This window comes from Mytilus edulis, chromosome 2 (genome assembly GCF_963676685.1).
Source record: "Mytilus edulis chromosome 2, xbMytEdul2.2, whole genome shotgun sequence".
Taxonomy (NCBI): Eukaryota; Metazoa; Mollusca; class Bivalvia; order Mytilida; family Mytilidae; genus Mytilus; species Mytilus edulis.
Genome location: NC_092345.1, coordinates 8523303 through 8550856, shown reverse-complemented (window position 1 = coordinate 8550856; position 27554 = coordinate 8523303). Strand labels below are relative to the sequence as shown.

General features: G+C 31.3%; 1 protein-coding gene across 3 annotated transcripts; it reads right to left on the bottom strand.

Annotated features, from left to right (window-relative positions):
* Positions 1 to 21611, bottom strand: LOC139511376 (hepatitis A virus cellular receptor 1-like). 3 transcript variants are annotated; one of them, XM_071298044.1, is made up of 13 exons: positions 21055 to 21611; positions 19271 to 19323; positions 18570 to 18632; positions 17654 to 17744; positions 17407 to 17469; positions 16407 to 16559; positions 12387 to 12731; positions 11828 to 11980; positions 9170 to 9187; positions 6134 to 6166; positions 3628 to 3786; positions 2902 to 2923; positions 1 to 78 (listed from the first exon to the last, which is right to left on the bottom strand). In XM_071298044.1, the coding sequence occupies exons 4-13, from the start codon at positions 17664 to 17666 to the stop codon at positions 72 to 74; spliced, it is 966 nt and encodes a 321-aa protein (XP_071154145.1). In that variant the 5' UTR covers positions 17667 to 17744; positions 18570 to 18632; positions 19271 to 19323; positions 21055 to 21611; the 3' UTR covers positions 1 to 71. The 3 variants fall into 3 exon arrangements, with proteins under 3 accessions (XP_071154145.1, XP_071154143.1, XP_071154142.1); XM_071298042.1 differs by having other exon boundaries at positions 21089 to 21611; XM_071298041.1 differs by lacking the exon at positions 21055 to 21611 and adding an exon at positions 20724 to 20805.
* Between the last annotated feature and the right edge of the window lie 5943 nt (positions 21612 to 27554).

Here is a 27554-nt window from a genome sequence, read left to right as displayed (position 1 = left end):
CACATTTAACTGACACAACACCATTTATTCAGACAACGAACACGAACATACAAGCACCACTCCTGTTTAGATTAACGCCTGAAAAGAAGAAAAATAGTAAGAAATTATTTTCTTTCGTGGCAAAACATTATTATGTTAATTTTCATTCCCCACGATCCATAAACGTTTTTTTAAAATCATTTTTGATATCGCTATATGCATAAATTTAAGTAATAACAAAACGATTGCTATGCACATACATAGACGTGTAGAGTAAGCAATGGGTTATCAATTTTAAAATAAGACAAAGTTTTTTAAAATGTTGGACGAGATAATACGAGATATAATATTTACTGAAACTCTTGGCAGTAAGCAATATTTTTATGACCATAATATTTGTCGTAATCGAATTTTATCAAAAGCTAAAAAGTGAAAATGTTTGAAACACATGAAAGTAGTAGGTTAAAATTTATTTCTAAAAGTTGAAAATTTAATTTCAGCAAAATCTGTTTTATGTTGTAGGTTTTATACGAGTATTTGTTTTGCTGGTTTTTAGAAATGGTACTAACAGATCGGATATTCATTTACAAATGTCTTATGTTTCATTAGTTTCCATTCAGTAAGTATTAAATTGAACAGCGGTATACTACTCTTGCCTTTATTCCATAAGTTGTACTGAAAACTGATTATCATATTTTTTTTAAAATAAAATATTTGTATAATATAAATCTTTTTCAACCCGAAGTTACATTCTCTTTTGATCTCATATTTTTTAGTGGATTGTTTCGACCACAGTTGAAAACAGGTTAAAACACTGTTATTCTAATCCAGTAACAGAAAAGATAAATGTATCTTAAAACTGTATTTTTCAGTCTAGAATTGTTACAAATAATTTATCAGGAAACTCATTAATATCTAACCATAAATATTATTCACGATTCTGTACGGTCTTTTCTTTTTAAAGATTGTAAATTTGTCATAAGTCAGTATTTATTTTTTTATGTTTTCATAATAAAAGTTAATCTATTATAACGTTGTTACAGAAGTAGTTAATTTTTGTTATAGTTTCTTATATTCCTTATTATATACCTATATGGAGTTATTTTCTTTCAGAACCACAGGTCATTCTTTTTCAGAATCAACCACGACGATACCATGTTTCAATGAAATATGCTCAAAGGCATAAAATAATGACCTGTGTGAGGTCATTATTTTCCTTGATAAAAATGCAATCTATAATTTACTTCAAAATTTTATTCGTCTGATAGTTTTTTGTTGCCGATTTGGAAATTTATTTTATATAGTTCAATCGATGATAGATGTAAAATTCTAATGCAATTTGTATGTAACAATTTTTTTCATTGGCTAAAAGTTGCCGTCAAATCCACAGTTGACCAGGCGTAACTAAGGAGGGACAACCATTTTGAAATGATTGAATCAACAAATGTTCGATTACTACTGTATCATCCAAAATAAAACAACACCTACCTCGAATTCGCCGTTTTAAAGTTATTTTATCCGAATTTGAAGCGTACAAGTAACGTAATAACCTCCAGTTTGTAAGTTTATATTTGTATGACGTCACGTTTACCAATGACGTCTTTGCGCTAAAATCATTCATGAAGTTTCGCGGATTTTTTTTTATTTGTCAAATTTAGACATTTTTTCAAGTTTTATCGTATTAGTTCTTTTGGAAATGCATTAGAATCGGAATAACAGTACTGTAGTTGAAGAGTTGCCACAGTCAATTTTGATTTGACGGTGGCAACTCATCAACTACAGTAATGTTATTCCTTAAGAAACCTTCATTGCCCGCATTTTAATTTAAGAAACAAATAACGTGAAGTTTTGTTAATTTATCGCTACAATAAAGAAACATTATCATATATATGAGATGAATTTTAATATAGACTTTCATAAATAAAAAGCCAAATTTAACATATTCATGTGTTAGATTTTGAAAATCTTATTGAGTCACACTGAATAGGTTGATTGATTTTTGGTTGCTTGCTTAACGTCCAGTGGAAAATATTTCATGTATGTTCAGGACGATAAACGCTGAATAGGAAATTATACTGTGACCTACATGTATTTATATTCGTCTTCGTGTCAGTTCTTAATTTTTTTAAATTTATGTATACCTTTTACTCTATCAAATGATCAACTAATAAGATAATCTTATATTCTATTGAATAACATTAACGTAACTCAGAAAAGGGTCGGGTGCGGAGGGTATATAATTATATCCTGATTATCTGTTAATAAAATGTATTGCTTTTCAAAAGACAATCTTTCTGAATTTTTCTTTCGATTCAATTAGAATTGTTAAAAAAATAACCACTTTTCCGCGATAGAAATGACATTACAAATAGGAAAAAAAACATACTCCTCCCCCTTTTCCATAAACTAAGTGGTACAATAAATTACTTACTATGTGTCTTGTATTTGTCATACACTGTTATCGGATGGTAACAATACATTTGTTTCTTACTTCATGCAGTTAAAGTAATATTTTTATTGTGTATGGATAATATTTTTTAAAAGGTTTATATCTAGATTCATTAGTGAGTTTTATTTCACATTCTAAATGAGCCGTAGGGCGTATTAAAACATGAACGCATTAGAAAGGAATATCCCACTTTAGTGTTGTCGGTAAAATAGGATAGTAAATTTTGCAAATCTTTATAAAAAATAATATTTTTTTGACGGTATATAAGTCAGATAATGCATATTTTAAGGTTTTTCTTGTCGTAGAACACACCTCGGGGTGTCAGGATTGCTCAAAGAAAGACCTCCCTACGGTCGGTATTTCATTTGATCAATCCCGACACCCCTCGGTGTGTTCTACGACAAGAAAATCCTTAAAATATGCATTATCTATAACTTAATCCGAATAATTTATACAATCAGACATACACTTACCCAAAAGCTGGACCTATTGATCCTGCAAAAGATAAAGTTTCTGGTAAATAATTATACGTTATTTAATGAATTCTTAACTTTGTTGAAAACTGCGAGTTTGATTTTTTTTAGAAAACTACCAATATATCTTTTGACTTTTTTGAAATATTTTTCCGAAATCACGTTTGGTTAATTTTCAAAAATGTATCGTTGTAATATCGTCATATCTCAATATCTTATTGTTTTCTTATATGTTCTGCTTTAAAGGAATAAGAAAATTTAATAATATTGCCAATTAGATATCTATCTACAAGAGTACATGTTACGTACAAGTAAGCAACTATAGGTTATCGCACGGCCTTCAGCAATGATTTGAATCCATACCGTATGTCAAGATAGAATACGCTCGACATAAACAAATGTTAAACAATATAAAAGTAAAAACCCCAAAAAAGGCATCAGTAGTATACGGGTTACAAACTAAAACCGAGGGAAACATATCAACTGTAAAAGGAAAACGACAGCAACACAGACTAGCAACAAAAACAAGCGTCAACATTCATAAGAACGGACTATTTGATAACGACTGTCATATTTCGGACTTGGTACAGGACAGAGCTTTTTTTGTGATAACGATAGCCAATTAAACAAATATGACAGACAATAACAACAGACAATCACTAAAATACAGGCCATTAGATAAAATTATGCATTTGTCAATTGAATAACTTTTGATATAAAACGTACCTAGTAGCTCATCGCATAAGTTACAAGCCTTAGGACATGTCTGCAAGGCATACTCTTTTTGAACCTTGTCTGTCGCTTTACAAAGGATCGACTGATAAAATGTATCACTGCACTTCGGTTCACGATCTATGCACTGTAGTTGTGTTGTTGTACCGGCAACTGTATTACAAAAGGTACATTAATTCAACAAGTATTATACACAAAACGACAAACAATATATATCACTCAACCAATAAAATTGAGAATGGAAATGGGGAATGTGTCAAAGAGACAACAACCCGACCAAATAAAAAACAACAGCAGAGGGTCACCAACAGGTCTTCAATGTAGCGAGAAATTCCCGCACCTGGAGGCGTCCCTCAGCTGGCCCCTAAACAAATATATACTAGTCCAGTGATAATGAACGCCATACTAATTTCCAAATTGTACACAAGAAACTAAAATTAAAATAATACAAGATTAACAAAGGCCAGAGGCTCCTGACTTGGGACAGGCGCAAAAATGCGGCGGGGTTAAACATGTTTGTGAGATCTCAACCCTCCCCCTATACCTCTAACCAATGTAGAAAAGTAAACGCATAGCAATACGCACATTAAAATTCAGTTCAATAGAAGTCCGAGTCTGATGTCATAAGATGTAACCAAAGAAAATAAAGAAAATGACAATAATACATAAATAACAACAGACTACTAGCAGTTAACTGACATGCCAGCTCCAGACTTCAATTAAACTGACTGAAAGATTATGATTTCATCATATGAACATCAGACACAATCCTTCCCGTTAGGGGTTTAGTATCATACCATCATAACATATATGAGAAGAACATAACCCGTGTCATGCCAACAACTGTGTTTAGAATAAATGTGTTTAGTTCCGATGCAAAGACCTTATCAGTGACTCAATATTAACGCCAAAATATGCAATCTTTAATGACTTGACAACAGTATCGTAATTATATCCCTTCTTAATAAGTCTATTTAAAGGTTTTGTAAGTTTCTGAGGTGAATACTGACACCTTTGTGCTTTATAAAGTATATTTCCATAAAAAATTGGATGTGAAATACCTGAACGTATTAGAAGTCTGCATGTTGAGCTATATTTACGAATGATGTCTTTATACCAATGATAAAATTTAGTAAATGTTTTGACTAGTTTGTGATATCGAAAACCCTGGTGTAATAATTTTTCAGTAATACATAAATTTCTCTCGTTAAAATCTAAAACATTATTACATACACGAGCGAATCGTACAAGTTGAGATATATAAACACCGTAAGATGGTGACAAGGGAACGTCACCATCTAAAAACGGATAATTAACGATAGGAAATGAAAAATCATCCCTTTTATCATAAATTTTAGTATTCAGCTTTCCATTAGTGATATAGATATCAAGATCGAGAAAAGGGCAGTGGTCATTGTTAGTATTAGCTTTATTTAAAGTAAGTTCAACAGGATAAATTTCATTAATATACATACTGAAGTCGTCATTATTGAGAGCCAAAATATCATCCAAATATATATATAAAAGTATTATTAAATTTGTTTATCAGATGTTGTTTCGATGGGTCTTTGCTTATTTTTGTCATAAATTGTAACTCATAACAATACAAAAACAGGTCCGCAATAAGTGGTGCACAGTTAGTCCCCATTGGAATTCCGATAATCTGACGATATACGGAATCCCCAAAGCGAACAAAAATGTTATCTAGTAAAAATTCAAGGGCATATATAGTATCAAAGCATGTCCAATTAACATAGTTTTTTTTGTTATTGCTACTAAAAAATGACCTAAAAGAGTTTGAACATATATATTCACATTCTGATTTTTTGAATGCCCATTTAATTAGGTGTGTGAATTTTTTCTTAATGAAAATGTGAGGCAATGTGGTATACAGGGTAGAAAAATCAAAACTTTGAACAGATTCAAAATGACCAATATAAGCATGCAATTTATCAAGTACTTCCAACGAGTTCTTGACACTCCAAAAGTAATTTATTCCACTATTTTCGAAGGCCTTATTTGAACAATTTATTATCAGGTTTTTAATTGTACCAAATGTGCTAGTAAGAAGAATAGACAATTTAGTACATCTGTACTTGAAAGAAACACAATTATTTTGTAAAGATGTTTTTTTTCTTTTTTTTTTTTGGAAATTTTTAAAAAGCTTTGTCAATCTCCTGATTTTTCTTCTTGGCAATGCATTAAGTGGTTTAGCACTAGCAGAACAAAAATATTGGATTTTATTCTCTTGTTGATATAAAAGAACGTGTCACAACATCAACTTGATCTGTTTAAACTGTAGTTTTCATTAATGAAAAACAAACTGATCATAATTTCTAACTTTCAGATCTAGCATACAATTCATCCCCTGTTGGCTTCCATTAACAAAAATGGTCAGAGGTGTCAGGTGTGGTTTTTTTCCTGTGACCAAATTATTAATTGAATAGGATTGTGGTAATATTTGCAACGCAATTAATTTTTTGAATAATTGTATAATTACCTGTTGTCGTTGTTAGAGGTACTGGTGTTGTTGCTGAAATAAAATAATAAGAGTTCAGAAAACTTTTAAAAAAATGTTTGAAAATTGTTAAAACAATGATCATTCCTATGGACGTGATAAGGAAAAGGTTTTTTCTTTTATCTATAATTGGCATAATAGAAGCAATAAATGAATACTGCTAAAAACACTTTGAGTGGGAAAATATGAGTGGTTGTCATGGTAACGGACACACTATTATTTGGTTGTTAAGCGTGGTAAAATCTTTTAAAAATCAGCTAAATCACCACAATTCAGAGCCTGCTTATGAATAGAATCATGCATTTTTCATTAATGTATATATGTAACATTGATACAATTTGGTTTACGCTTCATTATTAGTGAAGATGGCATGTCAACCAAATTTGTATATTTTTTGAAAAAGTTTGCGAAAAAATGCATATTTTCAACTTTTCTGAAATTGGGATTTTTGCGAAATTATCAAATTTTCTCTGGTGTTTTTCCAGAAAAGTGCAAATGTGTACAGAATAGTTAGCATTTAAGCTCTTTAACTGCAATATTCTGCAAATAAAAACTCCGTTTCAAAGGAAAAAATCGGTTGCTATGGTGATAAAACTAAAAAACATCCAACGCATTTTTCAATTTAATTTGGTAAAATAGCATCCAAACTTCATAACTTCAGTGCTAACTATTCTGTACACATTTGCACTTTTCTGAAAAAACACCAGAGAAAATTTGATAATTTCGCAAAAATCCCAATTTCAGAAAAGTTGAAAATATGCATTTTTTCGCAAAATTTTTCAAAGAATTTACAAATTTGGTTGACATGCCATCTTCACTAAAATGAAGCTTAAACCAAGTTGTATCAATGTTTCATATGAACATTAATGAAAAATGCATGATTCTATTCATAATTAGGCTCTGAATTGTGGTGATTTAGCTGAATTTTGAAAGATTTTACCACGCTTAACAACCAAAAAATAGAGTGTCCGTTACCATGGCAACCACTCATATTTTCCCACTTAAAATTATTTTTTTAGCAGTATTCATTAAATGCTTCTACTAGGCCAATTATAGATAAAATCTGAAACCATCATGTATCGCAATCTGCCTGGTTCTTACAAAGAGCTGTAAAAGTTCAAGAGTTAAGATAAAACAAAAATGTATTCGCTCGACCATTTTACATTAAACACGTAATTATTTCATTTTGAAACTAGCTGTGTCAAAACGACACGAATGACCCCGTCTCAAAAAGTAGAAAAATCTGCAATTTAAATAACACATGTGGACACAAACATGATGGTAGTCTCACATTTCAAAAATCAGCTCAAAATCTGAAGGCGTATAGAAAAAAGTCTTTATAACTGTGATTTTTAACAATTTTCAAAGTCGTAAACTCTTAATTTTGGCAAAAATCAGCGGAGCGGAACTTAACTTAAACTTGACCTGTACCTCATCGTGGTTAACTCATATATCAAACATCAGCCCAATATATAAAGGTGTTTAGAAAAAAAAGTCTGTATAACTGTGATTTTCAACAATTTATCAAAGTCCATAGCCCGTAATTTCGGCAAAAATTAGCGGAACGGAACGAAACTTAAACTTGATCTGTAACTCATCATGGTTAACTTACATACAAAAAAAACAGCCCAATATCTGAAGGAGTTTAGAATAAAACTCCGTATAATGGTTTGTTGCGGAATGACGGAATGGCGGAATGACGGACAAGGGTAAAACTATATGGCACCAACAACTTCGTTGCGGGGTCATAAAAAAATCAACTTTAACGATGGCCATTAACTGTGCCGAGTATTCATATTCAATTGTAGTTCGTGTCGTCAATCATGATTTTAACCTTTGGTTTAAATTTTAATTTCGTGATTTTTGCGCTCTTTTTCCTTCACCACTGGACTGTGCATGTCCTATCCAATTTTCCTATGTACTACAGTATTTATATAATGAGACTAGGAGGACCTGAATCCATGAATAAAATATATCTTATAGAAATAAAAATAATATGAAAAGCGCCGTTCATATATCCTTTGGAAGATAAAACAGATATACAGATATTCTAAAAGGTTACCTATTCCACACTGTAATAAGAACATTGAATATTGTTTTTATTGGTATAAATATTGATTTTGTTATCAGTAAATTAAAAGCTAACTAAATATTACTAGTATGTTATATACATATACATATTCATGGATCTGCAATCTGTGGATACCTGTAACTTGGCATTGCACAAGGTCATGTTTTTCTCTGTTTATGACGTCTTTACACTAAATCCATTGGATGTTGGATGTGTACGGATTGATAGTTTAGTCTTAGATGCATGATTTTTTTATTAGTTGTTAGTGGCTTTGAACTAGCTGTCAGATAACGGATAACTGCGAGTACTCTCAGATCTGTTCATTGTGTTTTTTTGTGTCGGGTTGTATAAGTACCCGGCCAAGTCCACTTGTATTTTTGTCCATCTGATGAGTTAAGCCTTTTTCAACTGATTTTTATAGTTCGTTCTTATGTTTTACTGTTATACCACTGTCCCAGGTTAGGGAGAGGGTTGGGATCCCGCTAACATGTTTAACCCCGCCACATTATTTATGTATGTGCCTGTCCCAAGTCATGAGCCTGTAATTCAGTGGTTGTCGTTTGTTTATGTGTTAAATATTTGTTTTTCGTTCATTTTCTTACATAAATAAGGCCGTTAATTTTCTCGTTTGAATTGTTTTACATTGTCTTATCGGGGCCTATTATAGCTGACTATGCGGTATGGGCTTTGCTCATTTTTGAAGGCCGTACGGTGACCTATAGTTGTTAATGTCTGTGTCATTTTGGTCTTTTGTGGATAGTTGTCTCATTGGCAATCATACCACATCTTCTTTTTTGTACATGTTGTTATCTTCTTCGTTATTTATCAATGTAAAATAAAGAATCGAATTTTAGGGTGAAAGATCCCATTATTACTCTATTTTACGCTTAAAGCAGTTACAAAAACAATATGCATATAATTATAAAAAAAGGTATTGCAATACTTACTTTTAGCTTGTAAAAAAGCTGAAAAAAAATTGTATTTAAATTTAAAGTGTCCATTTTATTTCATGTGTTGATATATAATTTAAACTGACTAATCAAACAATTTATATCCTATTTTTATAAAATTTAGTTCAACAATGATAGATCTGCACATTCTTGTTCTTTCTTTAGTGGGATTCGAACCCATGATTCTGCGACACCATGGGAACAGCGCATGCACTTTATCCGGCGCACTAGACCATTCGACTAACAAGGTTTTTTTTTACAGATACAGTTTTTTTAGTCGAGTTCTTTCTTTCTATGTCTGATTAATCGTAGGTTGTAACACATTACATGATGTATAGTTGCAAGTTTATGGTGTCAGTAGTAGGGGAAGTGGGGGTTCTGGCGACCTTTTGCTAATGTTAAACCTATTGGAGAGGATACCCATGAGGATACCCAGTGAAAATACCCTCTGATGTAATCATTAAGAATTACGACACTTATTAATTAATTTCTTTAGATAAGGTCATTATAAAGTGTTACTAATTACGTTTTGTTTTTATTATGGATAAGTGGATATACATTTTTTTCTCTAAATTTAATTGATGAAAATTCCCAATCTATTAACAGATATACAGGTAACCCCCATCTAAGTGTGAATTAACAGAATATATCTCTGGTATTACAAAATATTTATTCACCTAATGCGATCAAGCTGTGATTATTAAATCAATATTAAAAGGGTGTTTAAACTTTTCCATTATTGTACGTAATGATCTTTAACATGTTGATAAGGGTCAATAAATCCGCCATATTGAAAAATCGCGTCGGTCTTTTGAAATAATTAAATCGTTATATTATTGGCACTAATTAGTATTGAATGAATATATTTTATTGCAGAGGCAAACAAAATGCTATAGCAAAATACCATAATATACAATTACAATAATGACAGTAAACAAACAGAGAACAACACCATATGGTCATAATAAGCACATAATTACAACTGCTATGCAATGATTATTTGTGATCTTAACTTTCATGCCGTATTAAGAAATTTACACAACTGTTTAGTTAGACTCTTTGAGCTAGCCTGTGAAAGAAATACTAGCTTTCTATTAGTTGGCCATGAACAATAATATTATATATTAGAGTATTATATATCTTAATATTTATGGGATGAAATGTTTTAAAGTATTTTATCGTGAATTTATAATATAATTGCTAAATCACCGAAAGCGTGCGTTAACTTGTCTTTGTCGTCCTATATAATATCTTGTTTAGACTTGTCAAAATCGGATTTAAATTAGTCGTCGCCATGTTGAAAATATCATAAACATTGTCGCGTTATGCAGTCTTTTAAAAGAAGAAAATCATAATATTAGTTGAATTTAATAGTATAACATATAAATAAATATGAGATTTATCAAGTTCTTAATGTTAATGTGATCGATGATACATACTGTTATAATACAATTGTATTTTGTTTAATATCCAACTATCATCCCTCCGTTAATCATATAATATATAGTATAAATTGAAAACTTATTTTATTATTTCATCGATCATATTCAATTTAAAACTATAAAATACCAAACTGATAAACAAGACATTTCAACACTTTCTGTTGACCTCAATAACCTGGTTGGATTAAGAACATGGGGGGATGACCATGCAGGCAACCGTTGTGATAAAAAATATCATTTTCTTGTAATAAGTTTTTTTTATCATATTTTAAAGTCTGCAAACACACTTGTGTCCAACGTTTTTCTGGTAGCTGAAAAAAAAGAACCCCCGGAAAAAGAAACTTTATTCTATTTTAAACAATCTAGAATTTTCAAAACTAGCTGAGGAAACTTTTCTATTAAACAATATCTACCAAAATGACAAGTTAACGCACGCTTTCGGTGATTTAGCAATTATATTATAAATTCAAGATAAAATACTTTAAAACATTTCATCCCATAAATATTTAGATATATAATACTCTAATATATAATTTTATTGTTCATGGCCAACTAATAGAAAGCTTGTAAATCTTTTACAGGCTAGCTCAAAGAGTCTAACTAAACAGTTGTGTAAATTTCTTAATGCGGCATGGAAGTTAAGAGATTGGGAATTTTCATCAATTAAATTTAGAGAAAAAAATGAATATTCACTTATCCATAATAAAAACAAAACGTAATAAGTAACACTTTATAATGACCTTATCTAAAGAAATTAATTAATAAGTGTCGTAATACATTAATGATTACATCAGAGGGTATCCTCACTGAATATCCTCATAGGGATCCTCTCCCATAGGTTTTAAATTAGCAAAAGGTCGCCAGAACCCCCACTTCCCCTACTACTGGTGTCCTCTATCCTCCATCAGCTATGCTTGGGGATTAATGTTACTTATCATACCACCACATCAAATATTCATTTTCTTATATACGTTTAGACATTCTACATCGGATTACACATTTTAATAAGATAGGGCTAAAATCATTATATCTATCTATATATATATCTATCTAGAGACTTTATATATAACTATATGGACCTACAAAAAAGTCAATTTAAGAATGTTTGAGTGTGGCACCTGAAAGTCTTTAAAAAGACATTTTAGTAAAATCCAAGATCAAGTGTTCCACAAGCTTGTTAATGGTATCAATAATTGCATTCCTTAGTACTTACCATAATATTCAGCACACCGATTACAGGACTTCGGACATGTAGCAATGGCATATTCTAAAGATTTAGGGTCTGAGTTTGCACAAAGAAAACTTGTGTAGAGCTGATCTATGCATTTGGCGCTCTGGTCAGAACATGTAAGCTGTGCTGTTGTTACTGAAGTATGAAAGAAAATTAAAAAAAATGTTAATGTCCTATATCTATATAAAATAAGATAGATGGAAAATAGTTGCCAAAAAGAACAAAGACCAAATTACAAGGATGTTAAGCATTATCTCTTTGATTCTTTCTTTGGTGAAATGAAGACACGTCAACTACGTTATAATAAATAACCATTTTTTTTTTATGAATTCTTTATTTTCTGTTCATCAAACATCATTTGAACTCAATATTTATTATTTAAATTAGGTTTTGGACAATAATTTTCCAGTTACATGATGACGCTTATTAATGATGTGCACATTTTCTATTAAACGTTTAACTAAATTCAATTGTCATACCTTTTTATTTTGTCATTGCGTATTTTACGATTCGTTCATTGAATTTTCTAATATATAAATACCTTGAGTATTTGACAATTTTGTTGAAGCAGGGGTTGGTAAAGTTGTTTTAGTCATTGTAGTTGTTGTAGTCGGGGAAGTTGTTGTGGTAGGTGAAGTAGTTGAAGTTGGTGATGTTGTAGTGGTTGGAGTTGTTGTCGTCGGCGTTGGAGTAGTAGTTGTCGTAGGAGTAGTTGTTGTTGTCGGTGTAGTTGTCGTTGTCGGAGTAGTTGTAATCGGAGGTAAATTTGTTGTCGTCGGTGAACTCGTTTTGGTTGCTGTAGTTGCTGTGGTTGGCATTGTGATGGTTGGTGAATTTGTTGTTGTCGCAGTAGTTGTAGCTGTTTTAGCCGGCGTAGTAAGCATTTCTAAAAAAATCAAATTCATTTTAAACATCCATCGCAGGTATCTATTGTTTTTATTTTTATCGTTCACATTTCTGATTTTAAACATTATGTTGATATATACTATGAAAAAGTATACAGATGTATGGTCAAGTACCATAAATTCAGTCGCAATCGAGCAAACCTCATACAGGAACTTCTAAGGAAGAAAGATAAGAAGTTAGTAATATCCTTTAACTTTACTTTCCGCTATATGGATGATGTTCTTTCACTAAATAATTCAAAATTTGATGACTATGTCGAACGCATCTATCCTATTGAACTAGAGATTAAGGATACAACAGATACAGTTAAGTTGGCCTCATATCTTGGCTTTCATTCAGAAATTGACAATGAGGGTCGATTGAAAACAAAACTTTACGACAAATTGTGAACTTTCCATTTTTAAGTAGCAACATTCCAGCAGCACCTGCATACGGTGTATATGCTACAGGGAATTTGTAAAATCCCTGAAATTTCAGGGAATTTGTAAAATCACTGAACTGATTAGTGATTTTATAAAATCCCAGATTTTGACTAGTGATTTTACAAAATCCCTAAAATAATTAAGATCTTTTTTACAGATTCACTGATTAAATTCAGGGAATTTGTAAAATACATTCATACATTTTTATTAAAAAAAATTGAAAAAAGACTACAACAGTAACACTCAATAAGTTTAAGGTTAATCTAGATTATTAAATATATTTTAATATTAAGTGAACGATTTTCATGCACAAAACAACGGACATACTGTAGAACAATGGCTAAGGCACAAATGTCTTGAAATCAAGAGCAAACATACACACAAAAGTTACTTCAAATAATTGAGGTAAAATTCAAATGCAACATATGAAACCAGGGAAAATATGATAAACATTTTGGAATATTTTGTCAATGAGCCACAGAAAGAAGACAAAACAAGCTCTTATCACTACCTTGTTTGAAAGAAAGTTACTATTTATTATAGTTTTTCTGTATGATTACTGTAGAAAATAAAACCAATTATATCAAATTTTTAAAATCAAATGTAAAAACGGAACATTAGATTGATTGCTGTCATTAGAGAAGAAAACAACATATGTAAGGTATAAGAAATTGAGTGGGATAGGGTATGTGATGCAGTGGCAAATATTACATGCATATCACAGCAAGATCATCTTATTGTTGCATGAAAATAGATGTATAAAAAGCAAATTAGTGTTGTATTATTAATTTGCTGCCTTCAAAATAACATTTATATTCACAAAAAATAATTAAAAAAGACAACAGAAAATATTGGTAATAATACTTTGTTTTGTACTTGCATGATTATGAATAGGTTCTAACCAAGCAAAAATAAACAAAGTTTTACCTACTTTGGTCATATATCAGACACATGTATACTATCACAAAGTGGTATAACTTTGAATAAGTTTCTAAACTTTCTCAACTCTTTTAATCCAAATAAAGTAAATATTTTGTTGATAAATGAAGGTATGAAGTTCTTCAATGTGGAGATTTCAAAAAATTGTTAAAAACGGTATTCATCAGATGAAGTTGTTTTAAACATATAATGTATGTCTTGAAGACATGTACAGCATAGTTAAGAAAATTCACCTATCATTAGCTTATAGTGGTAGTGATGTCACCCAAACTTGTCATGCAAAAATAAGCAAATTCAGAGAGGTTTAAATATCCGTTTATATGCCTTTTAGTCATTATCAGTATACACTAGTTCTAGCTGACAGTGTTTATTAAACAAATATATTTCCAAATCATTAGTGATCATTCATCTGGTCTATTTTTATATTAAGAAAAACACATTTCTAATAGCATGTTATACTTTATTGTAATCAGGAATTTTCAAAATTCCTAGCTCTATTTTCAGTGGTTTTGTAAAATCCCTAACAATTTTAGGGATTTTACAAAATCACTGAAACTGTTCGTGATTTTACACAATCACTGATTAATCCAGTGATTTTACAAATTCCCTGTAACACATATATCTCCCAATTGATACGATATTCCCGTGCTTGCATTTCCTATCATGATTTTCTTGATAGAGGGTTGTTACTCACAAGGAAGCTATTAAATCAAGAGTTTCAAATAGTGAAGTTGAAATCATCTCTTCGTAAATTTTACGGACGCCATCACGACATGGTTGACCGTTATGGAATAACCGTTTCACCAATGGTATCGGATATGTTCCTTACGTCGTAACTACAACCCCCTTCCCTTTCATAAATGTGTCCTATTGAATTAGACTATTTACCGGATTTGTTATCTCATAAGCAACACGACGGATGCCACATGTGGATCAGGATCTGCTTACCCATCCGGAGCACATAAGATCACCCCTAGTTTTTGGTGGGGTTCGTGTTGTTTATTCCTTAGGTTTATATGTTGTGTCATGTGTACTTTTGTTTGTCTGTTCGTCCTTTTCATTTTTAGCCATGGCGTTGTCAGTTTATTTTCAATTTATGAGTTTGACTGTCGCTCTGGTATCTTTCGTCCCATAAATATAATGGAATCGTAAAACCTCAAAAGCCCTTACTGCTGCGAAAAAAACAACTGTCATACAGGCACATATATTTTCTCTGTGTTTTAATATTTTTTTTGTTGTTGACATAAAATTTAATATATTATTTTTACGCTTTATTTCAATCAGCAATGGTTGTTGCATGAATATACCGGTCTAAATCTGATGAAGAAAAGTGGCAAATATCTTCACTGAATACCAAATTAAATTAGAAAAATAAAGGATATGTGTTATCCATGATCGATGACACAAAATAATACACGAACTAAGTTTATTTTTACCTTTTGTTGTAAAAACAACGACAGTTTGTGGAGCTAAAGTTAGCTGTGCCGAAAAAAAGTAAGGAAAACATTGAATTATTTTTGAACTGTTTCATATTCAAATGGGTATTTAGAAAAACATGCTGAATCTTCTTTGATAAATAAGCATAATCGGCTTTTATCCACTCTTTGGTCGGGTTGTCTCTTTGACATATTCCCCATTTCCATTCTCTATTTCATTTAGGAAATGTTAATACTCCACATGACATATTAATTTTTTGCACAAAGTTTAAAACAAAATAAAAGCAAATTCTTCGATTTGTCATATAAACGTTTGGCATTAGTGTTTTCTACACCAACCTTCATCAAGTACACTGTAGATCAAACCATTGAGAAGTCAAAAATAGTATTACGCTGATGAGCAGCAAAACCAAAATAACCCACAAAGTCATGCCAAACCGGTTAAAGCTAACAATTCTAAGGAAGCTGCATCCATAGTTTCTATACAGTTGCCTGATTGATAAACTATAAGTTTACAACCAAAATGTATCATTGAAAGCATGACAGTAACAACGATACGAAAATGGGAGGAGTATATTTGATGGAAGAAAACACAAAGAAGCTTGAAGTATTTCGCACTCTTCCACCTGTTTTACTTTGAAATCCCACCACATTGATACATTCTTTTATTGTTTTATCCCGAGCACATTCTTCGAAGGAACTGCTAATATACTAAATGGGCTTTGGTCTACAAGTTTCCCACCTAGAAACAATAACAAAACAATAATCAAACAAACACATTAAAAAATTAAAAAAGAACCAAAACATACCATACAAAATAAACCATCCAATTCTCAATTAGTTTTGTTATTTACCTACCAAAATATTCATCACAACGGTTACAGGTTTTTGGACATTTAGAAATGGCTAGTGATATACTTGAAGGATCCTTTGAAGCACATAATATTTGTTGGTAAATACTGCTGTTACATCTTACATCAATGTCAACACATACTGGCTGTGTAGGCTTTTCTTAAAATACAAAACAAAACCCACAATACTGAAAATCAATATACGAAGTCAAGGTACTGTGTAATGTGTTCAGATTAGTTTTTATGGCAAATGAGAAAGTCCAAGACAGCTGAATTTAAGGATTAAAATTTCAAGAAATGTATTTTCTAGTATATTGTGTTGCTTTCAAAACGTACAAAGAAGTAAATGGGATTGTAAATTCAACAGATTTAAAAATGGAAAAGTATCCTGCCTTGTCTTATCCTGCAAGCAATGAAGTATGTAAGGACACTTTATAGACATATGCTGCTTGATAAAAACAGAAAATTTCCAATGAAAAAAAAATAACTTCAATCGTTATGTAGTTTAGCGCGAAACCGTCTTGATTTCCACGAATGCGAATCTTCATGTAAAATTGTATGTGTGCAATCCAATATTTCAAGTTTTTGATAGATGCAATTAATATAGTCATAAAATTTGTATTTGTTCAGTGAGAAGACATATTTATAAAACTAAAGAACTATTGTATCCTTATTTTTCATTCTTCCCCTTGTGCTCGAGCATAAAATCTGCATACTACGAATAAATGAACAAGTCGGCGAGAAAAAGAACATACCATTCCCTTATTTTTTGCTCGCATATGGAATTGGATATAATTAGGCTCGAATGATAATAAGTTATTACGGTGCATTAAAATCTGAATATACCAATGCAAAGGGTATAAAAATATTGAGGTAGAAAACATTTTGAAAGTATGTTAGAGTTTTTCACTCAATAAATTTTGTAAAAACACTAGGAAAAATGGTTTATCTATTAAAGAGTTTGAGTAAAAGACACCTGTGAAATTATTTAGCTTCTTTCATATTACCTGAAAAAGTTGTTGTTAATTCAGTGGTTGGAGTGCTCGTCCGAAGAGTGGTGGTCAAGGAATCTAAAAATTCAAAACACAAATTAAAATTGAGATTATGCAAAACGTAAATACTAAAGAGAATGACATTTGGTGCTTTCTGAATATGAGTAAAATCAAGTCAATCATATCTTCATATTCGCATTTATTGATTTAAAAGAAAATTCTTAACATAAACATCAGTCTGAGTATGTCCATAAACACTTACATAGCCTTTGCATACAGGCTGGATCTTCACAGAAACATTTACCACTAGTAGGGAAATAAAATCCACATTTAGAATCAACCGAATGTCCTTGCTGAAATGATAAGGAAACATGATGATAACGTTTTATCTGGTTTATTTTTTTATATTCGTTAAAACAACATTAACGTTTCAAATTAAAGTTTTTGAAATACAACTCAGTTTCGCTTGATCACTTGTTAAACCTTCAGGTTAAGTTTGTCCATCAACGGTTGTAAACCAATTCATTTAATGTATCGCCTGTCACGTGACAAATACTTTCATTAGACCTTCGACTCCTTACCAAAATTTTGTCTTGTCGGTAAGTCAGGGTAATGTTTATTTGTACATACATTGAAAAATAATAAGTCCATATTATAACAATATTAGCAGTTCAAGGTTAAGAACGTTGTATCTAAATGATAAATGGAAAGGATTATGAAATGCTAGAAACTATCAAGAAAAAGACCATTTCACTTCAGTTTCCACAAATTGCATTCGAAATTGTGGCCAGTAATATACATCCTTTCTATTTGGTCAGTTGGGGAAAGTTGTTTCAATGGAAAATCATACCACATCTTCTTTGTTAAAAACTGTCTAAACTTTGGAATGACCAGATAACCCATATAAACAGTTATACAATGTACATATTTCTAGGGATAGTAATGATAGATGATATTTTGCCATAACTTGGTTAGTCATTCCTTTTTAAAACACATTATCATAGCAATAATTCTGTTAACCCAGTTGTTGCAAAGAACACTAACGACAGAGACAAGTAACTGCAATAAGTCTTATTAGCCATTATTTTTTTACAATCCGCGTCAAACGAATGGAACCAAGGATTTACAATATTGCAGGGAAATAAACAGTTCAATTTTGCTTTATATATAGTACTTACACGATGAGGTTCCTCACAACTACTGTTTGCTATATAGGAACCTCTAAACTCAAGTTTGCAAACCTAAAACATTTCAACATGTGCTACAAATTATTTTATAAAAGACTACTGGAAAAAACCTATACTCACGCACACACCATTGTTAACTCCGGGTACGTGTTGATCCAAGTTTATATTGAAATTGAAAACAGAAAAAGTATCAAATTCTTCAAAATTACCAATGTTTGAAAACTGCATAAATATACAACATCAAAATATGAAGTTATTTTTCGATTGTTATATAACTTAATGGTTTTGGTGGCCTTATCTGCTCTATGGTCGGGTTGTTGTCTCTTTTACATATTCCACATTTCCATTGTCAATTTTATTGAACCTATGATATTTTTGAACAGCAGGAACCATGGTCAATTATCCTGTAGAAAATACTCCTACAAAACCTTAACTCTCTGTGTGAATTCTGGCAAATTCGATTAAAACCATTATTTCTTTTTTTTTTAATTAATATAACAAATCTGAGTAAAAGGGACAAATAGGAAACCATGAAATTAAACTAAAGCATTTACTAAAATTAACATTTAAAAATTTGTAACCTCAATATCATTTAATCCTAATTGATCACGAATACAGTGGAAACTACACCAAATTCTATGCATGTATATTGTAATTATTGTATCAATACATATATGAAAAAGTTAATTTACCTCTGCCCCACGACATAGTTCTTTAAAACAATTGAAGGATAGGACCGTTGGCACTGAAATACAAGTATCAAGCATTTTTTTTTAAATATTGTTGTAGAGTACTTCAACCTACGCAATAATTTGATAAATAGTATTTTACACCCAAGGTTTTAACATTAATATCCTTCATAGGTCTTGAACATTTGGGTTGATACACATCTTGATGATGGTTGTTGTAAATAAAGGCAACAGTAGTATACCGCTGTTCAAAACTCATAAATCCATGGACAAAAAACAAAATCGGGGTAACAAACTAAAACCGAGGGAAACGCATTAAATATAAGAGGAGAACAACGACACAACACCGAAACGCAACACACACAGAAACGGACCAAGCAATAGACAAAACACCACGAGAATAACAAATATAACATCAAAACCAAATACATGAATTTGGGATAGACAAGTACCGTGCCACGTCTTATCTAAAAAATAAGAGAAAACACAAACGACTCAACGTTAAAATGCAACACACACACACAGAAACGAACAATATTATAACAATGGCCATCTTCCTGACTTGGTACAGGACACTTTTAAAGGGGAATAAAAGTGGTGGGTTGAACCTGGTTTTATGGCATGCCAAACCTCGCACTTTAATGGCAAAGTTAAATATAACATTGAAATGACAACATAATATTACAGGACTACAATACAAATAAAAAGGAGACCATATTAGACAAAGAAAAGCATGATTAATAGATAACAAAAAGCATCAGGTTTAAAATTCAATACGCCAAAAACGCGTCTAGTCCACACAAGACTCAATAGTGACGCCCAGATATAAAAGATCGAAAGTGAAAAAAGTACAAAGTTGTACAGCACTGAAGATCAAAAGTTGAAAAGGTTTTGCCAAATACGGCATTGTTTGTATGAAAGAGTTACAACAGAGCAACACAGCGATTACATAATCAAAACTTTACCAACTGTATCAAAATAAAATACTGATTCTTGATGCGAATAAAGTAAGTACATATTGTGAAAGACAACATCCCCCCGAAGATATGCAAATTTTCTTTTTGCAAGTTTAAAACTTGTTTTGTTTACTATACATACATTACGTAATTTCGTTAGTGCCAGTAAAGAATAACAAAACTTACATGTTAACAATAAATCAATATAAAAATGCACCAAACGCAATATTGTCAAGTTTTCGTACGACTAAAACATAGTTACGTGAATGACAATCCTATAGTATCGCATTAATTATTTTTTCTAACCTATCATAATTACAAAGGTACACAAACATAACGAACTATATCTATTGATAAGGAAACGATATATATTAAGTTAATATTTGGCTAAATTTATACTAAAGTTGTTCGTTTATTCTATTGCTTCAAGGTTTTACAACTTTTCTGACGAAAAAAGTTTCTTGAAAAGGATAACTAAAATAACAATTTTAAAAACTTACCAAAAATTAGAAGAGTAAAATAAAAACTTATAAGGTTGGCCATTCTATATTTATATTATACATTAAGGTCATGTTAAGATAAGAAATAGAAATATTTCTTATGTAAACGTGACTTATATTATCTTGACCCCCACAGGGTAACTTAGGAATTCAAATTAATAACTAGTATATAATCAAGACTTCTCCCCTTTGTCAATAAGACAAGCGTAGTCCAGTTGGGCTCTCGTTTTACTGATTACAAAGTCACGTCGAATAAATTCGACGGAATTTGGAAGGAAATTGCCAAACTATAAGTGCCCTCGATAAACCTTTACGAGGTATATGTATGTACCTATTGATATGCAATATTTCCGTCCTTTACTTACATATTCTCTGTTTTATGTAACAATACAAATTGATAGTCTTTGTATCTGACCTTCTATGTAGAAATCTTATCAAGGAAATGTACTGGCAACTGCAGAGACAAACAAACAAACATAAATATAAATCAGTAACAACAGTTTACATCAGAATGCACTGAGTGTGTATATATTATGTGGGAACTTGGTCCCGACTTTGAAATTCGTGTTGTGGTCTTTCTTTCATGGTTTTATCAATTCTTTGTGCGGGGAACTGCTCACATTGATTTTGCATTATTTGGGAACTAGCTTGGGCTCGGCATGACAACGGGACCTTAAAAAACAATCCAGTCTGCTAACTACATTTTAATCTGGTTCACAGTCTAATCATAACATTTACAACAGTTATAATACAGATTACATTACTTTTCTATCATAGTTATACATCAAATAATTCGCAATACAAATAAATCGAACAATAATACTAAACCCGACAATAGTATACGCGCCATAAATGAACAGTCGTGTCATCTGTTATCTCCCCTTAATTTGTTTACTTTTAATATTAAATCAAATATCAAGATAAGAATTGTTTTTTCAAAAGTTATCAATACTGAAAGTTAAATACCTATTTTATAGGTTAAGAACATTTTATTTAAATCATTTACCTTAATACTATTTTAAACTTTGCCTATAATCTATTTAAACTGTACCACAATTTTACGTGTGAATATGAATAAAATTTACTTTGGTAAACATCTTTGAAATCTTTAAATTGGTTTCTTTAAAACTTATACAACAACTATTAAACTACACCGACATGTTTACCAACCTTGAAAGACAATCCAGTCTGCTAACTACATTTTATTCTGGTTCACAGTCTAATGAACCAAATAGTTTTGCACGACTTCATATAGCAGAACTGGACTTAATTTGACACGTAATATTTTGTTACTCAATACCAGAAACGTAATGTCCAATTATCTATGGAAATTTACCCATTTTCATTAAGTTTTTTTGTGAAAAATCAATATGAGTACAACTTGTGACAACATAATGAAACGCAAAAACGTAAAATTTGCAACAAAATGGCGTATTTCCTATCTAATCACTGTATTAGCTATTATTTATTGTGATATTGGTCAATAAATCCGAATTTGAAAATTACGCTAAACAAGGGGGCCATTTTATGCTAAGTCATTAAAGAGAAATATAGATACAACGTGATAGTAATGCAGTACTAAATTTTAGAATACTTTGTGAAAATTGACAGAAAAAGAAAAACTGTGTAAAATAATGTATATAGAACAATTTTTGTTAAAAGCAGTGAAACACATCTAGCCGAAGAGCAGCACATCAAGATGACAGAATAACCAAGAAACTTTGAACTATTATTATATTATGTGTTATTTCATATTAAACAACATATGGTTCTACTAACATAACTAAATTTTAGGGACAAAAATTTTGAAACAAAAGGGTAACAAAATGATGCAAAAATGCGTGATATTTAAAGATAATATTTATTAATAAATAACAAATAAAGTTTTGTTGGGTAATGGAAAAATGCACACAAGTTCAAAAGAATATTTATCATTTAATTGTAAATTTTTCTGTATATTTTTCTTAATTGTATATTTTTCTTTCATTTCATTGTATAATTAAATGACAGAAAAATATACGTAAATAAAGCAAATTAAAGAAAGTTTAACTTGTTTATAGAACAATTTCCTAAAAATATAAGAGTAAGTGTTTAATCTTTTAAGCATTTTGATAACGTTGTCTCAAAAATGTCCCCCAACTAATTGATAAATGTGTCAGCTTCGAAGGCATAAAGATAATTGTATATACTTTTAAAATTCATAGACTTGAACAATCAAGATTAAGTAATTCTGTCTTTATCCGATATAGTCCATTGTTTATCAAAGAAAGCTATTGTATGGAGTAACAACATATTACGTGTCAAATTAAGTCCAGTTCTGCTACATAAAGTCGTGCAAAACTATTTGGTTCATTAGACTGTGAACCAGAATAAAATGTAGTTAGCAGACTGGATTGTCTTTTAAGGTTAGTAAACATGTCGGTGTTGTTTAATAGTTGTTTTATAAATTTAAAAGAAACCAATTTAAAGATTTAAAAGATGTTTACCAGAGTAAATTTTATTCATATTCACACGTAAAATCGTGGTAAAGTTTAAATAAATTATAGGCAAAGTTTGAAATATTATTAATAGTACGGTGACCAAGTCAGAAAAAGTCGCTTATTTAAGGAGTTTAATTGTCATTCGGACTATACGGCTAAAAATCACAGTATTGATAGTTCAAATGTTAAACTCAACATTTTGACTTGTCGTCAAAAAATCGTACGGTGCAATTTTCGTAAAATGGACTTTGAAGTACGTTAGTTTACTTGAACGAAAAATCGACTTAGAAAAGTTTTGAGGTCTGCATTGTAAAATAACATCCGTGATATAATTTCAGTTATTATATACATTGTTGTTACACCTTATTTTAAAGATTTCAAATAACGTTTAGCAAAATTAACCCGTTTTTAAAAAGTCTATGGAAAAGTTAAACACTACGAATATTTTGCATTTAATAGAGTACGTTTCAATTCAATTTTATCATTTTTTTTTAACGCAAAATGTAATATTATTAACATTTATATGATATTTCATCCCCTTTTTAATCAATAATATCAAATTCATTTATCTCAGAAGCATTAATTTAGCAATTCAAGCAAGACAAAAGTCCTAACACTCATATGACAGAGCTATTCGAAGCTCATATATACAGCCTCTTATAGAGACATATAAGTAATGGGGATGTGCTGCATCACATACATTCAAATACTGGGATATGTTCCTTGAAGCAGTAGACATTTTGCTGTCAAATGATAGAGCAGAACGAGATTGAAATTGGTCACTTCTTTCAGATCGTCATCTCAAATGTTACCTTATTTTTTTGTTACCAACCGTACCAATTACTGAAGGTGGATGCCAGTTTACATACTCGACATGCTTCAACTTTCTGAGAATATTCGATCACCTTTTATAGATGGCTACTTTGCCTTTAGACATACATCTGGACATTTTTACGGTACATGGACCGACATGGCAATAGAAAAGACGTTATAAAAGCCTCAAGGGGATCGGGTGGCACTGTAGGCATAACAAATCAAAAGTCTGGACCCTTAGTAGACATTTCCTAGAGTCCCTTAGTTATGTAACGCTGAAAGGGGCTAGAAATGATGCAAATTCACAAGAGGAAACAAAATTAACAGCAATGAAAAGAGATGAAGAACATGTTATTGCCATTGTGGACCATCTGAAAGAACCCTGACTGATCCGATCCCTTTGTTGTGGAATCCCATCCTCCATGTCTTATCAATATCTCTTATAGAAAACATGCTACAAGAGTTATTCTAGATTCTTTGCTCACCGCTATCGAGGGAGGCTTGAACATGTCTGAACATTTCATCACGTGTGCTCTTTCTTTAGATCAGTACGGAGTTTTATAGTTCAATATGAAAGGCAAAACTAAAAACGTTTGCTAACATGACAACAAAAACAAACCTTAGATTTAATTTTGGGGGAAATACTTTTAGGTCTCATAAATCCATAACTTGTATTTAGACATGCACTGATTTTGTCAAAAGGTAGAGATGATGTTACCATAGAACATGTGCTATCGCACCCTGTATGTTCCATTCCAATTTTTCTTTTTCAAGATGACGGCACCATGAGAAAGTCATACAAGTCTGATTTTGTGAAGCAATTAAACTCTGAAGTCACTTGTGGACTTTCCCTGCCTTCCTTTGCACCATCACTCACAACTTACATAAAAGATCATGTATTGATGTTAAGAAAGGTAAAACATTCGGTGACCTTCCAGCTATTAAAAAAATATGTCCCAATGAATTTCTACAACGCACACAAAAGCAGATGTTGCAGATGTTTTTGACCGCTACGACATGAACAACTCTATGAAGTTTGTCGAAAGGAAACGCCGCAAAAAGTCTACAGCTTCCATCAGATTATGTAGGAAGAAGTATTCCTAACTGGAACACTTTGACAAATCCCCTATGATTCCACCTCATTTGAGTTTTACATTGCCAGAACGTTATGTAAATCCCGAAATTGTTAAAGTTATTTATAACAAAACTGTTACAGCAATGGCTTTCTTAACTTGTCTAGCACTCATGATCAAGAGTAGGCCGAAACTTAATGCCTTAAACTTAGACATGAAGTTTAGAGAAATGGGAAATAGCGGAAGAACAATCATACGGGACCTTTTATACAAATGTGATTGTGTCGTGTGTTCACTACTATAAATATATGAGACATACAAGCGAGTTTACAACCATTCACATGACGTATATTTGTCTGTTTTTCCCCTACAATTTGTAAACTCTTGCCTGCTGTACATGCACTTACTGAATGCGACACAACTTCGTCTCTGTTTGGAGTAGGTGAGCAAACTGTCTACAAGACTTTGAAGGACACGCACGACTATCTCATAGGTTTTTAGAGTTTCTGTAATATTGACAAAGATGAAGCCCTTGTTTGGACATGAAAGTTAATTCCAAAGCTTTATGATTTGAAAAATCTCTTTGAAACCATCCAATTATAATAATTAGCAAATCCGCATCAAGCTTGCCACCAGAAACGATGTAAGTTTAGTCAGATTACCTCCCTGTGAGGCGACACTGAAGCAGCATGTTTTACTTACTTCGATTCAAACTAAAAATTTGGACCTTTGTTTGTGCGCAACAAAATTTTACATGTCCGGAGCTTTGCTTCTGTAAACGGTCATAATATGTAGATATTTCAAATCATGTTCCTTGACAGATGAATCAGAAGATACTCCTGGCATAATTCTGTTGTGTGGATCTGTTTGATTTGAGTTTTGAATTGTAACTGTTTTCGAGGTATTGAGTGCTTTTTAGATTTAAAGAATTACATGAATGAGCTTATGCAAAACACGCCTTCAATCATGATAGTAGGCTTCGGGTAAAATAATAATAGTTATCCTTTATTGTTGAGGTTAAATGGCAGGCGGCAAGATAACTACTGTAACTCTAACATAATATTTGTATAATAGATCAAGCGTTTGAAAAATGCCAATTTCCAGAATAAATCGATTTCCTAATTAATGTTTTTTACACTTTCAAGATAATTCATTGTTAATTGATTTGAAGAAATGTCTGTATATAAAATTTAACCTAAATTGTTGTATATATCTTCAAATTTTGAAAGTATTGAAGAAAACAAATAAAAAAAGAATTTGATCTTTGACCTTATTTTATGCAAAACTGTTACCACATTCTTTTTTGACGACATCGATATTTCAGAAGTACTCATTTTTCCGAATCCAATGATATATAATATAGCCATATAGTATCTTTGACGATTAAATCTTAAAAAAATTGGGTCTGGTCACCGTACTATAAGGTAAATGATTTAAATAAAATGTTCTTAACCTATAAAATAGGTATTTAACTTTCAGTATTGATAACTTTTGAAAAAACAATTCTTATCTTGATATTTGATTTAATATTAAAAGTAAACAAATTAAGGGGAGATAACAGATGACACGACTGTTCATTTATGGCGCGTATACTATTGTCGGGTTTAGTATTATTGTTCGATTTATATCGCGAATTATTTGATGTATAACTATGATAGAAAAGTAATGTAATCTGTATTATAACTGTTGTAAATATTATGATTAGACTGTGAACCAGATTAAAATGTAGTTAGCAGACTGGATTGTCTTTTAAGGTCCCGTTGTCATGCCGAGTCCAAGCTAGTTCCCAAATCATGTAACATCAATGTGAGCAGTTCCCAGCAAAAAGAATCGATAAAACCATGAAAGAAAGACCACAACACGAATTTCAAAGTCGGGACCAAGTTCCCGCATAATATATACACACTCAGTGCATTCTGATGTAAACTGTTGCAGTGCGTGAACCGGTGACAAAATATTATCGCCCCTGTAAACAGTGGGCTCTTCTGACTAGAGGAAATCGGTAAAGAACAGCGGAAAATGGTGTACATTGTTTACGAGCTTGAAATGAGCTAACACAGACGAACTGAGACGTGTCAACGTAATGTGAATATGATAATGCACCAAATAAATTATTAATTGTTAAGTTTATCACATCATCGTATCTTCATATGATAGGTAAATAAGTGAATTTTCGATTTTAAGTGTCGTCAGGGTTCAAACCTGGAATCATGCCAACCTTTCATTATTTTTTTTTAATACTAACCTATACTCGGAACATCTTGATTGTCTCCCAATTTGTAAAGTTAATTATGTATGCTGCTTGACATATATTTTTTTTGGGAAAAAAAATTGATATGCAGTCAAATGTGGCAGTTTTTAATATTTGTTGCTATGTGAAATAAAGGGAAGTAAATTAAAGTAAAAGAAGGCGCGCTTTTTCAAATAGTAAACAATTTAATTCAGATGCATAGTATTTTGTCAAA